The sequence below is a fragment of the Nansenia antarctica genome, assembly GCF_963989245.1.
Source record: "Nansenia antarctica genome assembly, chromosome: 1".
Lineage (NCBI taxonomy): Eukaryota > Metazoa > Chordata > Actinopteri > Argentiniformes > Microstomatidae > Nansenia > Nansenia antarctica.
This window is the reverse complement of record NC_137674.1, coordinates 114449503-114464968: the sequence shown is the minus strand read 5'-3', so window position 1 is coordinate 114464968 and position 15466 is coordinate 114449503. Positions and strand designations below refer to the sequence as shown.

Genomic DNA, 15466 nt, shown 5'->3' with positions numbered 1-15466 from the left:
ATTTAAAATCTCCATGATTGTTTTTATATGAAATGTTATCAAATAACTTGACCTGCTAGTACGTTTTTGTCAATAACCAAATTTGTACACCTGTGTGTGTGTGTGTGTGTGTGTGTGTGTGTGTGTGTGTGTGTGTGTGTGTGTGTGTGTGTGGAAATTCAGTTTCTCAGGGTTTCAACTTCACACTATGAATGTCATTTTGATTTCACAAGGTGCAACTTTATGATGAGTTATAATGTTTTTATGAGTTATGTGCATTATAGAAGAGGGCCTTACTGGTGCCACTATCTTTTCTTTTCTTTTTACAACTTTCTGTGTTTGGTGCTAGCTGTGCTGTAAATACTGAGCTAAGATTAATTGATTAATTGAATGAACTTGTGTGTGCCAACATTTGGATAGTGAAACTTTGTTGCCATAGGATTCTCCCAAAAGCTTTACACAGTCATGTGGAAGAATGTTTCTCTTATTTATTGTTTGATGAGTGCATGTTACGACATATTTACTTCAGGAAAAGAGAACAAGGGTAGTATTAGTCAACGTGTCAACATTTCCTCATTTTTAGGCATTTGTTGCGTAAACGTTAACTACTAGATAAGAATGCCGAAGCCATGTCTGAATATACAACTTAAATAAATGTTAATTCAGTTAAATGACTCTTATTGTCTTATTGTATCACTTGAAATGTCAATGAAATGAAACTGACTGATCGAATTAGATTTAATTAAATGTATAAACAGGTTCTTCAGTTTGTAGTCTGAGCCAAGGGAAACTTAAATCCATGGTTCAGATTTGTTTAAATAGCCCCTATTAACTACACCTAACTCTATTAACCTCACCTAACTCTATTAACCTCACCTAACTCTATTAACTTCACCTAACTATTAACCTCACCTAACTTCACTATTAACTTCACCTAACTTTAGCCACCGAGTGATGTCCACTAGAGTATGTAATGTTAATGCGCAAATTCACTAAGAAAGTTTTACTTACAATAATAGTTTGTTGCAGCGCTTCATTATTTAACTTAGCAGCATCTAATTAAATGTGAGAGTTAGGGTTAGGGTATTTTATTGTATTTTATTTTGAGGTGCATTCATGAGTCTCTCCACTAGATGGCACTCTAATTTTGGATTTAAAAAGTTGTGTTTTTAGTAGCCTTCCAAATAATGTGCTGCAAAAATAACTAGATTTAACTAACTGCAATTATACTTTCTCTGTGAAGTAGTCGAACTATGTTTGATTAATTGAAAGCCTGAAAATTATACAAAAGAAATAATTAAATAAACGTTCTGTTTCTAACTGTAACCTATCGGCTAACAGATGAGGCCTCTGCTATGAATTATCGCTCATAAGTGTCCTTGATTAATAAACAAACTTCAAGTGAAATAATCATCAATGATTTATATTCGATTTTCAGGCAGAATATGAACCTGATGCCAGGTGAATGTATATGTCATATTATTTATGAAGAAGACAATTTAGACAACAATTGGGAGAGATTGTTGATTGTATTGGGAGAGAAATTGGGAGAAATGTAATAAATGCCAATTGATTGCGCTGACCTCTCTTCCAACCATTCATTCATCGTGGCCAAGGCTAAGTACTCAGTGTGTTTTACACTAAGCATACAGCATATATATACATATATATACAGCATATATATAAATATATATACAGCATATATATATATATACAGCATATATATAAATATAAATATATATACAGCATAAATATAAATATATATACAGCATATATATAAATATAAATATATATACAGCATATATATAAATATAAATATAAATATATATATACAGCATATATATATACAGCATATATATATAAATATAAATATATATACAGCATACACACACCACACACAGGGGGTCACTACCTAGGGAACGTCGCCAAACCTCCCAAAAGTTGCAATAAGTGGAACGTTTACTATGGGTGGTGCGTTCGTAAACACGCTGTGGAAATCTGACCAGCACTCATGGAAGGCCTTCTTGTCCAATCAAATTACTCGGTCGCTTTGTGACGTTGAACCCAGTGTGCGCTCCGGATTTGCATCTGATTCCGTTTCAGCCTGTTTGTCAACCAATGATGTCACTACTCCGACCGCGGGCACGAGCACGGGCACGAGCACGCCTTAGATCAGCCAGATAAAATATAACCTCGGAATCATAAAGCTGCAACACTGTAACCCTGCAACCCTGGACACACGTCACACACCTCTACTGATTAATCAGTTGACTCACTCACGTATATGAAATATACTTATTGATCAGCATCAGAGAGGCTCGGATTCAGGGGGAAATCAGGAATGTTTCTTCCGGTTTCCAGGAGTGCAAAAACAAAACGGAAGCTGATTTGGTAAGTTTTTTATTTTTCTATTTCTTCTGCTTAGATATGATACAGTATGATTTCATATCATCCGCCATGTTCTGGATCAGATGCGATCAGAGAGGCTGACAGGCTGGACGCTGATCCCCGGTCAGATGTTAGGGTGTTCAGCTGCCATGTGTCCTGGATGTCCCTGAGCATGAAGCATTAATACATGCATTACAGTCACTAAAGTCATTAAAGTCATTAAAGTCAGGACATGTTATTAAAGTCAGGACATGTTATTAAAGTCAGGACATGTTATTAAAGTCATTAAAGTCAGTACATGTTATTAAAGTCAGGACATGTTATTAAAGTCAGGACATGTTATTAAAGTCAGTACATGTTATTAAAGTCAGTACATGTTATTAAAGTCAGGACATGTTATTAAAGTCAGTACATGTTATTAAAGTCAGGACATGTTATTAAAGTCAGTACATGTTATTAAAGTCAGGACATGTTATTAAAGTCAGGACATGTTATTACATCCAGGTGTGACGTCTTCTCATCCTCACACAACAACAGTTGTTTGTTGTTTGTTAAAAGTTAAAACATGTGAATTGTGTTTCAGATCAAATATGTTTCATCCAAACTTGATCCTCTGGTCTCTCTGGGCTGAATGATGGGGAAGTCATATATAATAGTCTATATAAGTCATATAGTGTCCTTGTGTGTAGAAGCGTATGTACATTAGCCTGAAGCTTATAGCCTGATATATAAGCCTTTATATACTCAAACATTGCGGTCATACTTGTTTTTCGTGTGTTCACGACTGTGTCCTAATCCTATAGAACATTTAACGGCTATTTATTTAGTGATTACACATTACAGACTGATTCATACATGTGGGTTTCTGTTGACAGGCGCCGACAATTCCCCTTATTGTAATTCTTCACATTCGTGAATATCAGAATGCATTCAGCATAATAATGATCTGCTGCCTGGACATGTGGACGGGCTTTTGACTTATTTACTTTATGTGATAATTGGCCACAGCTCTCTCTCTCTCTGCAGGCTGGTCAGTTTGACACTAAAGCAGTTCGCATTAAAGGCTTTTATTACTTTATTACGATTTGCGATGGAGTGAATGTCGAAGTAAAGGCCGACATGGGCACCACGCATCTTGTTATTAACCTTCACGCTTGTATTTGTTTTTTTAACTGTCAGTGAAGGCCTAGGGTTAGGGTTAGGGTTTGAACTGTCAGTGAAGGGTTAGGGTTAGGGTTAGGGTTTGAACTGTCAGTGAAGGGTTAGGGTTAGGGTTAGGGTTAGGCTACACATAGCCTAGGTTGGTTGCATTTCGTTTGTGTATCGATCACATAGGCCCTATTAGTTTAGGCAACTAGGCTTGCGTTTGTTTATAGCTTGGCTAAGAGATATTATTTGTTGAGATTGTTACATTGAATCAGTGGAGGACAGACCGACAGACAGGCAGGCAGACAGACAGACAGACAGGCAGGCAGGCAGGCAGGCAGGCAGGCAGACAGACAGGCAGGCAGACAGGCAGACAGGCAGGCAGGCAGGCAGGCAGGCAGACAGGCAGGCAGGCAGGCAGGCAGGCAGGCAGACAGACAGGCAGGCAGGCAGGCAGGCAGGCAGGCAGACAGACAGACAGAGCCTACCTAACATGCCTGGTCCCTGTGTGGTGTGTGTGTGTGTGTGTGTGTGTGTGTGTGTGTGTGTGTGTGTGTGTGTGTCATTCCTAGTCTCCTGTCTTTTAGAGCATACGAGGAAATCTAATTTGGTATGAATAAATAAGACTGGTGTTGTAATATGATCAACATAATCTAATCTAGTCTTTGGATATTCAGTGTCCGTCTAAGATAACATGTTGTGAAACCCCATCAGAGATCTGAGGGGTCTCCTCCTCTGTAACACATCAGAGATCTGAGGGGTCTCCTCCTCTACATCAGAGATCTGAGGGGTCTCCTCCTCTGTAACACATCAGAGATCTGAGGGGTCTCCTCCTCTACATCAGAGATCTGAGGGGTCTCCTCCTCTGTAACACATCAGAGATCTGAGGGGTCTCCTCCTCTACATCAGAGATCTGAGGGGTCTCCTCCTCTGTAACACATCAGAGATCTGAGGGGTCTCCTCCTCTACATCAGAGATCTGAGGGGTCTCCTCCTCTGTAACACATCAGAGATCTGAGGGGTCTCCTCCTCTGTAACACATCAGAGATCTGAGGGGTCTCCTCCTCTACATCAGAGATCTGAGGGGTCTCCTCCTCTGTAACACATCAGAGATCTGAGGGGTCTCCTCCTCTACATCAGAGATCTGAGGGGTCTCCTCCTCTACATCAGAGATCTGAGGGGTCTCCTCCTCTGTAACACATCAGAGATCTGAGGGGTCTCCTCCTCTACATCAGAGATCTGAGGGGTCTCCTCCTCTGTAACACATCAGAGATCTGAGGGGTCTCCTCCTCTGTAGCACATCAGAGATCTGAGGGGTCTCCTCCTCTACATCAGAGATCTGAGGGGTCTCCTCCTCTGTAACACATCAGAGATCTGAGGGGTCTCCTCCTCTACATCAGAGATCTGAGGGGTCTCCTCTGCTCTCCTCCTGTTAGCTGCTGCATCCAGGCCTCTTTAAGAAAGGGGGGATTTGCTCTCTGATTGGACCTCTGTGGATTAGGAACGTACGGTAGGCGATCAAGTTCAGGTCTTAAAGGCCCGATGCTCTGGCATTAATGAAGCCAGTCTAATGAATAACATGCCTTGTTGTCCCTCCCTGCCTCTGCTCTGGTGTGCAGGGTTAGGGTTAGGGACAGGCAGGGTTAGGGTTAGGGACAGGCAGGGTTAGGGTTAGGGACAGGCAGGGTTAGGGACAGGCAGGGGACGGATGTCTGGAATGTGTTCAGGGCCTTCCCTGGAAACACGTTTGTATCGCCTTCGATGGAGAACTGAAACACTCGTGTTGGAAACAAACAGACACTGACTGACTTCATACAGTCTGTCACGTAGATGTAGATGATGGGGTTCTCTAGGAGTCGGCTGTTGTTGATGCATTAGAAAGTATTCCTGGGCAGTTGTCCCTCTCTTTGTTTCACTCTCTCTAACCTAAGTGTGGGGGTGGCGGGGGGTAGGGGGGGGGTCCTCTTGCATACCCGCATAACATCATGACAGGATGTTGTCAGAGCGATCCAGATGTTCTGGAATAAAAACATCAAAGTCTCAGTCTGCTTTACTTTCTGTGAGACTCTGTGAGTCTCTGAGTCATGACAAGTGGTACGATCTACAAGCATGGTCGTTTAGTTTAGCAGAAAACAAACCCTGTGTCAGTCCTCACTCCTCAGACGTTACTAACATGGTCATGAAACAAGCAGATTAGAAGAGCGTACAGTCGGTTGGTTGATGTTAGTCTCACATGTGTTTAAAAAAACAACAACTAAATGATCTTTGTTTCGTAGCGATGTCATGTGACCCGACATAACGTTCATAATGGATGGTAGTTCTCACGCTGTTAGGTCAGGATGTTGACACCTACTGTAACGTCCCAAATGCTGAATTACAACCCACAGTATTTGTATAACGTATTCATTTGCAGAACAGAGAAGTGAAACATTTGAATACTGCTCCGCCTGGCAGGTCGACAGTAACGACATGAAACTGAACTGGTTATTTGATAATGAATTGTGACGCCAGCGAGTCAAACGGGTTTGAGACTAGTTTAGTTTCATCAGTCTCGTTACCCAGAAGTCTGTCGGTTGGTGTGGCACCAGCCTGTCTGTTGGTTGGTGTTTAAGTCTGTCGGTTGGTGTGGCACCAGCCTGTCTGTTGGTTGGTGTTTAAGTCTGTAGGTTGGTGTTCAAGTCTGTTGGTTGGTGTGGCACCAGCCTGTCTGTTGGTTGGTGTTTAAGTCTGTAGGTTGGTGTGTCTGTTGTAAGTCTCTTCAGTTGCTGTTTGTTCAGAAAGGTGACGACACAGTAATAACTAAAGAACCGCTTACGTAAAAACTGACGTTTGCCTTTTTTTTGTTGTTGCTTTTTTTAACTTCACTCCTTGCGTTTCCTTCCAGTTTAAGGAGGGGAAGTTGTAGTAAGTTGGCTGGTTTTCAGCTGTACTTTGGCATGCAGCACTTTCAGTGTTTCTCCTGCCAAGAAATGGAGAAAAAAAAGGAGAAATCACGACTCCACTTTCTGGGCCTGAGCCATCCTGAGCCACGGGGAATCCCAGCAGGCGGCTGTGACGTACTGAAGGTAGAAGAGTCTGGGTTCTCGCTGGGAGAGCTGCCATGCTATGTGCAGGGTTAGAGCTGCCATGCTGTGTGCAGGGTTAGAGCTGCCATGCTATGTGCAGGGTTAGAGCTGCCATGCTATGTGCGGCGCCCAGGACAACATTGGTTTAGGCCCACGTACATGTTGGCCTGCAGCAGTCTATCCTCGTACGCGTCTGCCTGGAGACCAGCGCACACCCGCCTCACACGTGCACATGTCCATCAAACAGGGTTATTTGTGTTTGATATTTACAGCTCTTGGCTTCGATTTGTTGTGCTGGACGAGGAAGCTGTCTGTCACAGCGCCAATGAAATCAGGAGAGCTGTACAGTACGACTCTATTCTCCTGACTGTGGCTCCTGAGTGAGTTAACATGTACACATGTTTAGCATACAAATTACACGTGATAGGTGTGTAATATTTGTTTAAAGTGTAGGTTATGAATCCTTGCCAAAAAGCAGTTTCCTTTTCCTACTGTGTCAAACCCAGACATCAGACATATACTGTATATATATATATATATAAATACACGCCATTAAGTTGACTCTTCTATCCAAACCGACTGACATTGCAGTGTGACTGTGAGTGCGTATATCTTTCAGTACATATGGTCCCAGCAGGAAGCGAACCCCCGACCTAAGCGTTGTTAGCACCGCGCTCCGCCCACCGAGCCACAGAGGACCAGGACATCCAGACAAAGGCAGGATTTTAAAAGATTACAGTACAGAGACGCCCAGCCTCCCCCACCATCGTATGAACCAACAAGTATATCCTGTTTGGAGCATTCATCGCTTTTCAACAAAGATGCACAGAGGCACCCTCCCCCCTCGCCCTCCCCCCCTCCCCCCTCAGTTGATAGGAACAATAATTTCCCTGTGTCATTAAGTGACAACTGTCGTCTCATTGGACCGCAGGGCTGAAGTACTGAACTAACCTTCCCACATTTCTAATGTGGTGGTGGTGGTTTATCGTGATGGTTGAAAAACTGTGTCGCACCCTCACGTGTCAGGACTCATCAAGCCCAAGCAAGGAGAGATCACTTCCTTGTATCAATTATGTCCTTAGATTGGGCGACACCCATTTTCTAAATAAAAGTCTTTATGGGCCAAAGTACCACTTTCAAAATACCATTCAAGTGGCTTTCCATGAATAATAATATAAAGCTTTTTTGGCTCCAACCCTAACCCTACACTCAGTCTGAGTCGTAGAGATCCAATACTGCCCTAAGGAACTACGATGTGATAAATGTTAACTCTATAGTTAGGGTTAGTTAGTTACTCTACTAGGGGGACGATGGTCAATGATGAGCTTTCACAGTCAACAGCCAATGTCAGCAAGAGAAGTCGCTGAGATGAAGCTAGCAAACGAAACAATTGTATCGACACGCAGCATAGATTATTATGTTGTACGACCTCTTAGATCTACCGTGTGTACAGTGTGAGTCTTGGAAGAGTTGTGGAGTACGAAGCCTTTTAATATGAGATCCATCCAGCCACACTGTTGATTCAGCTCGTGGAAGAGAACTTCAGTGGCTGTAGGGTTAGGGTTAGGGCTGATCTGTACGATCTATTTGGAGACAAAATTGAGAACCCACTGAACGGAATTTGTTTGTTGACATCTGAACTTGTAGCCAATTACAGCAGCCGTCCGTAATCTGTGATTAGCTTCCTTTTTGCAATTACTTACACGGTCTTACTCCTTACTACATGTTAATTCTAGAGAGCAGTCTGCCAACAGAAAGCCTGACTGCACCAATCAAACCCTCCTTTCGTCCCTCCCTTGCTCTGGGGCGAGTACAAAGCAGCTCTTGATAGCGGTGGTAGTGGGGAGCTCTGTGGCTCGCGTGCCCTGGCTTTCTAACATGAGAGTCGGGTCTCAAGAGACCATTCTCTATTTTCAGCTCAGCCGTTGGGTCACAACAACGCCATCGCTCTGAAAACTGAGCAAGAATGATTTACATCAACAATAAGCAGCCAATTGTGTACTGCCCTCCCCCCCTTCCCCCGGCCCTCCCCCCGGCCCTCCCCCACCCTCCCTTCCCCCTAATTGGGGATCAGTGGAATATGCTTATTCTAAGATTTGCTCAACATAATTTATGGCTTTGCTTGGCTATAATCTGATTTGGCGTCTGTTCTATTGGATTGTGGTGGAGAGGGTTAGGGTGCCTGGCCGGCCCGGACGACACGTCCTGAATGATGATGATGTTGTTGGTGTTTTGGCCTCAGTGTTATGCAGAGGTAAAGCTGCAGGAATGTGTAGTAAGAGAATGTAGTAAGAGCCCCCCCTCTAATGTAGTAAGAGAATGCCACTTAAGTGGAGACCAGTACCGTTGACCGCCTGGGGGGGGGCTGGCTGCAAGCCCATTACGTCTGCATCCTGTGTGCAAATGGCTTCCAAGATGTCCAGTTGTGATTGTTCGGGTTGGTTGTAGTGAAGGGTTCGGTTAGATTCAACATTATTGTCATTGCAGAGTTCTGCAGACAACGAAATTACAAAACCTTTGACAACGAAAGGTACCTGACAACAGAATTGCAGTAGTTAGTAGCAGGTCTAGTAGTTGTGGTGGAGGCTTAGGGTGGAGCTGTGTTGTGTTGTGAAGCCTTTACAGAAAAGGAAATGTGTCAAGGTTTGGTGAACATGTGTCAATAATAGTCCCTGCTGCTCTGGAGACGTACCCCTCTACTGTACTGTAGGTACGTCTGACTGAATGAAGAATCAATTCCTGACTATGTTGACAGGGTTCCTTTAAAACAGCGTCTGCCTGTCTGTCTGCCTGTCTGCCAGACATACACCACTGCAGACATACACCACTGCTAGTCGTGTGAGCCCAGAGAAGTGCCCAGGTGCAGCTGAGAGGCTGAGAGCAGCCCAGTGTGTCTCTGTTATTGCGTCTTAGTGAGATAAAAGGGAAGCTCATTTTGTGTTCCTCCATTGTTGTAAACCTCTCAGTCATTCTGTAAACGTGATCACTGGCTTATGAAACAGTATTAAGAAACATTAACAAGCTGATTACCAATTAAATCAGTCTTGATTGGGAATGCATGGGGTATATTTTACCACTTTATATTACATTCTACATTTAACATGTAAACCCAAATATGAATAAACAGCATGTTTGATGTGGTGGAGGCCTCTACTATGTAACGTCTTAAACACCTTCTGATGCAACGAACACACCAGAGATGAGTTACTACACCGCCATAAAAAAAGATAAAACTATGATAAGGTGATATAAACATAGTAGTGACACGGTTGTTCTCTGAGCCTGACAAGAACACTGTGTCTCAGTACTGAGTATCTCTCACTTCTCTTAATAATAATAATAATAATAATAATAATAACTTTTATTTGTATAGCGCTTTTCCTGCAAACGTTGCAGCTCAAAGTGCTCCCATCATTATATAATCATAATGTCATTATTTTGTCATTTAAAGGCAATATTAAAAAGATGGGTTTTTAAGTCTTGACTTGAACATATTTGCTGAGGTTGCATCCCTAATGTAAACTGCCAGTGCATTCCACAATCTGGAGCATAAAATGAGAATGCAGCCTCACCAAATCTCTTCTTTTGTACATGTGGTACACAGAGAAAACCAGCGTCAGAAGACCTGAGAGCTCTATTGGGCTGATATGCTAGCAGAAGACCTGAGAGCTCTGTTGGGCTGATATGCTAGCAGAAGACCTGAGAGCTCTGTTGGGCTGATATGCTAGCAGAATACCTGAGAGCTCTATTGGGCTGATATGCTAGCAGAAGACCTGAGAGCTCTGTTGGGCTGATATGCTAGCAGAAGACCTGAGAGCTCTGTTGGGCTGATATGCTAGCAGAAGACCTGAGAGCTCTGTTGGGCTGATATGCTAGCACAAGATCTTTATAAACAAGCAGAAGGATCTTGAAATCTATACCACTGTTCATTTCATTTAGTGATTATCTCAAGTCCGCAGGAGTGAGTAGATCAAACAGAAGTGGCGGTAACGGCTTTGTTTGTGCAGTTTTTAGTCACTGTACGAAGTGTACGATATCACTGTACGAAGTGTACGATATCACTGTACGAACGAGTTGAGGGAATGTATATTCCACAGTCTGGATACGATCGACACCTGCTTTGAGAATTCATCTTCATTTCCCTGTGTACTATTGATTGTAGAACATGTAGTTTCTGTCCTGACCTAGATCTGACGCATGTTGTTTTTATCTTCAATCAAAATGGATTCCTGTTTTCTATTCAGCATGTGGGTGCTGCTGCTCACATTGTTTGTGTCTTCTGAAATCCATTCTTAACAAACAAGCAACCAGGTGCAGATGTGACACGTGCCAGTATGAAGTCTTATACAGAAAGACCCTGGTCACCTGTACTGTTTCATAAAGGTGCTACATTTCACAATCAGTCATCAAACTCTGTGAGCTGTTCACTCATGAGTGTCATAAACTCCCCCCCTGACTGTATTTGCATTTCTGTCTATAAAATGAAATGTGTTTGTCATGGTTTCGTCAAGGCGGTTTAACTGTCAGCAGTATTTCACGGCTGTTTCCTGTTGTGTTATAATCAGATACTTTTTCCGTCCACCATAATTTGGGTTCTACTTAATTGTCCTAATTGAAACCGCTAACTAGCATGTTCAGCGTAACACTAGCATAACACTTCAAGGGCCGGTTTCAAAATGTCAAATGTCAAAATCCCCATTGAAGATGCTTCTTCTTTAGTCTAAGTTCTTGTCTGTGAAACCAACCAGCCTCAAAAAAAGACTCACACACGGTGCCTTCTGTCCCTCACAGGCCCTGGTAGAGTTCTCCTGGTGACCTCCCCAAGGAGCAGCGCTCCTCCTTGTCCTTGAAGCCGGTAGTGCCTGTGTACGGTGGGACTCCTGTCTACGGAGGGACTCCTGGCTCAGCGCTGAGCTCCTAGCTGTCCCTGCTCCGAGACACCAGCTGGTGGGAACTCCTCGCCCCTGAGAAGAAGCTGTGGACAGCCCCTCTGAGTGCATGTCTCACAGCCCTCTAAGTGCATGTCTCACAGCCCTCTGAGTGCATGTCTCACAGCCCTCTGGAGCCCCCCCCCTCTGCCCGTCCTACCGCCTCGTCCAGGACCGGCGCTACACCAGAGCTCTCCTCCTCCTCCTCCCTCTCTGTCTGAGGACTTCCGGAGAGTTCTGTCAGGGTCAGAAGGACTGGGACTGTCGTTCGCCCTCAAAATCAGGACTTAAAGAGAGAGAGAGAGAGAGGCCTTTCCCCACTGGCCCCCCCTGACTGGGTGTTCCGGGGGAGAAGCGAGGGGAGGGGGGTAGAGGAAGGAAGGAGGGAGGGAGGGAGGTAGAGGTGGAGGTGGCGGTGGCGATGAAGCTTCAGGCGGTGATGGAGAATCTGCACCGGCAGCAGAGAGCCAAGCTGCTGATGGAGCAGCAACAGCAGGGGGGACGGGGGCGGGACGGGACTGGGGGCCCGGGGGGGGGCGCAGGAGACCAGCTGATGGGAAGCCCCGCCCCCCCCGACGCCACGCCAGACCACGCCCAGATGGCGGCGCTGGCGGCCATGAGAGCCGTGGCGGCGGGGCTCCACAGGGCCTCCGACAGCCCCATGTCTGACCGCAGCAGCGGGGGGGAGGAGGAAGAGGAGGAGGAGGAGGAGGAAGAGGAGGAGGAGGAGGAGCGGTACAAGGATATGATGGGCTCCGAGGAAGAGGAGCAGATGTGAGTATGATAGGGCTCCTATAAGACACTCGTCGTTGAGTGAAGATGTTTTTTGTTGCTGTTAGCATCTGTTAGCGTAGGAAATAGTGTCGTGTCGTAGCGTAGCGTGCTAATGTTTTGGGTTCTGGAGTGTTCGCCAAGTGGTTTCGTTTAGCTAGCAGTGCCGATTCCTCAACTGAAATGTGAGGTCATAGGTCAAAATACCCATTCTTTGATTTCACCGATTGGTCACCACTAGGGTTGGGCCTTGAGCTAGTGATACCTAAGCTTTTGATTTAAGTCAGTCTATATAAGTCAGTCTATGTAAGTCAGTCTATATAAGTCATCTATATAAGTCAGTCTATGTAATTTTTTATAATTTTGCCATTTAGCAGACGCTTTTAATCCAAAGCGATTTAAATTTACGAATTACAGGGACATTCCCCCTGGAGTAACTGAGGGCTAAGTGCCTTACTCAAGGGCACACTAGTACTAGTGGTGTGGTTTCAGGCGGGATTTGAACTCACAACCTCACAACCTTCTCACAACCTTCCGATCACAAGTCCAACTCACTATCCACTAGACCACCACTAGACCACTAGACCACTAGACCACCACTACTATGTAAGTCAGTCTATGTAAGTCAGTCTATATAAGTCAGTCTATATAAGTCATCTATATAAGTCAGTCTATATAAGTCAGTCTATATAAGTCATCTATATAAGTCAGTCTATATAAGTCAGTCTATATAAGTCATCTATATAAGGCAGTCTATATAAGTCAGTCTATATAAGTCAGTCTATATAAGTCATCTATATAAGTCAGTCTATATAAGTCAGTCTATGTAAGTCAGTCTTTATAAGTCAGTCTATATAAGTCAGTCTATATAAGTCAGTCTATATAAGTCAGTCTATATAAGTCATCTATATAAGTCATCTATATAAGTCAGTCTATAGAAGTCATCTATATAAGTCATCTATATAAGTCATCTATATAAGTCAGTCTATATAAGTCAGTCTATATAAGTCAGTCTATATAAATCAGTCCATCTACAGTACATTTACCGCTGCTCTCCGGTCCAGAAAGCGTAAGTGGGACGAGGAGGACTTCGAGGGGGAGATGGAGGAGGACTACGAGGAGGAGGAGGAGGGTCTGCTGCCGTCGGGGCGCGAGGCGCTGGCCCCGGGGAAGGGCATCCTGCTGCTGCCTCACCGCCAGCTGCACCCCCACGCCCAGCTGCTGAAGGCCCGGCCCAGCCTGGACCAGGAGCCCCGCGCCTCCCCCCTCCCCCCCCCCTCCCACGGAGGAGCTCACGGCCAGCTGGGGGCCCAGGACCACGGAGACTGGACCTACGAGGAGCAGTTCAGACAGGTAGGCCCCCCCCTAACCCTACCCCCCCCCGGGGGTTTATTGTAAACGCTCACAGACGGGTTGGTTGGATATCACAGACGGGTTGGTTGGATATCACAGACGGGTTGGTTGGATATCACAGACGGGTTGGTTGGATATCACAGACGGGTTGGTTGGATATCACAGACGGGTTGGTTGGATATCACAGACGGGTTGGTTGGATATCACAGACGGGTTGGTTGGATATCACAGACGGGTTGGTTGGATATCACAGACGGGTTGGTTGGATATCACAGACGGGTTGGTTGGATATCACAGACGGGTTGGTTGGATCTCACAGACGGGTTGGTTGGATATCACAGACGGGTTGGTTGGATATCACAGACGGGTTGGTTGGATATCACAGACGGGTTGGTTGGATATCACAGACGGGTTGGTTGGATATCACAGACGGGTTGGTTGGATATCACAGACGGGTTGGTTGGATATCACAGACGGGTTGGTTGGATATCACAGACGGGTTGGTTGGATATCACAGACGGGTTGGTTGGATATCACAGACGGGTTGGTTGGATATCACAGACGGGTTGGTTGGATCTCACAGACGGGTTGGTTGGATATCACAGACGGGTTGGTTGGATATCACAGACGGGTTGGTTGGATATCACAGACGGGTTGGTTGGATATCACAGACGGGTTGGTTGGATATCACAGACGGGTTGGTTGGATATCACAGACGGGTTGGTTGGATATCACAGACGGGTTGGTTGGATATCACAGACGGGTTGGTTGGATATCACAGACGGGTTGGTTGGATATCACAGACGGGTTGGTTGGATATCACAGACGGGTTGGTTGGATCTCACAGACGGGTTGGTTGGATATCACAGACGGGTTGGTTGGATATCACAGACGGGTTGGTTGGATATCACAGACGGGTTGGTTGGATATCACAGACGGGTTGGTTGGATATCACAGACGGGTTGGTTGGATATCACAGACGGGTTGGTTGGATATCACAGACGGGTTGGTTGGATATCACAGACGGGTTGGTTGGATATCACAGACGGGTTAGTTGGAATAGGCTTTGTGTAAAATGGATTTGTGTCATGGAGCGTTTAGGTAGTTTAGGTTGGACAGCTGCTGTGTTTCTGTGTTTTGACAGTGGTGGTGGCGGTGGTCTTTCACAATAAATACAATCTGGGGGTCACGTGTCGGTTCGCTTGCTCATTAATAGCTTTGTTTCATTCTGTAGCAGTTGTCGATAGTCTAACACTCTTTAGAACAGAGTTTGTGTATTTACTTCCTGTGTTTATATGAAATAGCGTAAGGTATGTAAAGCTAACAGGGCAGCTCTGTAGCTGCATGTGAGTTGGAATCAAGTCGGTAAACAGCATCAGGTTTATAGATCTGCTAGAAAACTAAAATCCATAGTTGCCTAGCAACATCTGTGTTTGAATAACAGTTTGTTAGTTTTTTCTCGAAAAATGAAACAAAGTCTTGTAATAATGTAGTGTCTTCAAGGTCTCTATTTGGTGAAATTACAGTTTTTAGAGAGAATGAGTCGTACACATCCTATACTTATGGATCTCTCCAGGGGGGGGAGTGGATCTCTCCAGGGGGGTGAGTGGCCTGATCTCTCCAGGGGGGTTCAGGGGGGTCCAGGGGGGTTATGGATCTCTCCAGGGGGGTGAGTGGCCTGAGAAATGACTTAAATTGTTACTTTCATCAGACGTTTATGGCATGTGTGTGTTTATACGCTATGAGACGAAGGCAACAAGGCAGGTTTATACGTTTCATCCTGACAGACGTGTCGAGGGAACGATCTGTAGATTCCATCCATGTTACCAACGGTTAT

The 15466-nt window shown here is 44.8% G+C and overlaps 1 protein-coding gene across 1 annotated transcript in view; it reads left to right on the top strand.

Annotated features, from left to right (window-relative positions):
- Positions 1-11926: 11926 nt before the first annotated feature.
- The window catches only part of arid3a (AT-rich interactive domain 3A), a gene marked incomplete at both ends in the record, with an annotated part of 28866 nt that continues 25326 nt past the window's right edge, over positions 11927-15466 (top strand). The window contains 2 exons of the mRNA XM_080530510.1: positions 11927-12279; positions 13341-13629. Coding sequence (XP_080386636.1) covers positions 11927-12279; positions 13341-13629 — 642 coding nt within the window. The remainder of the gene's footprint in view (positions 12280-13340; positions 13630-15466) is intronic.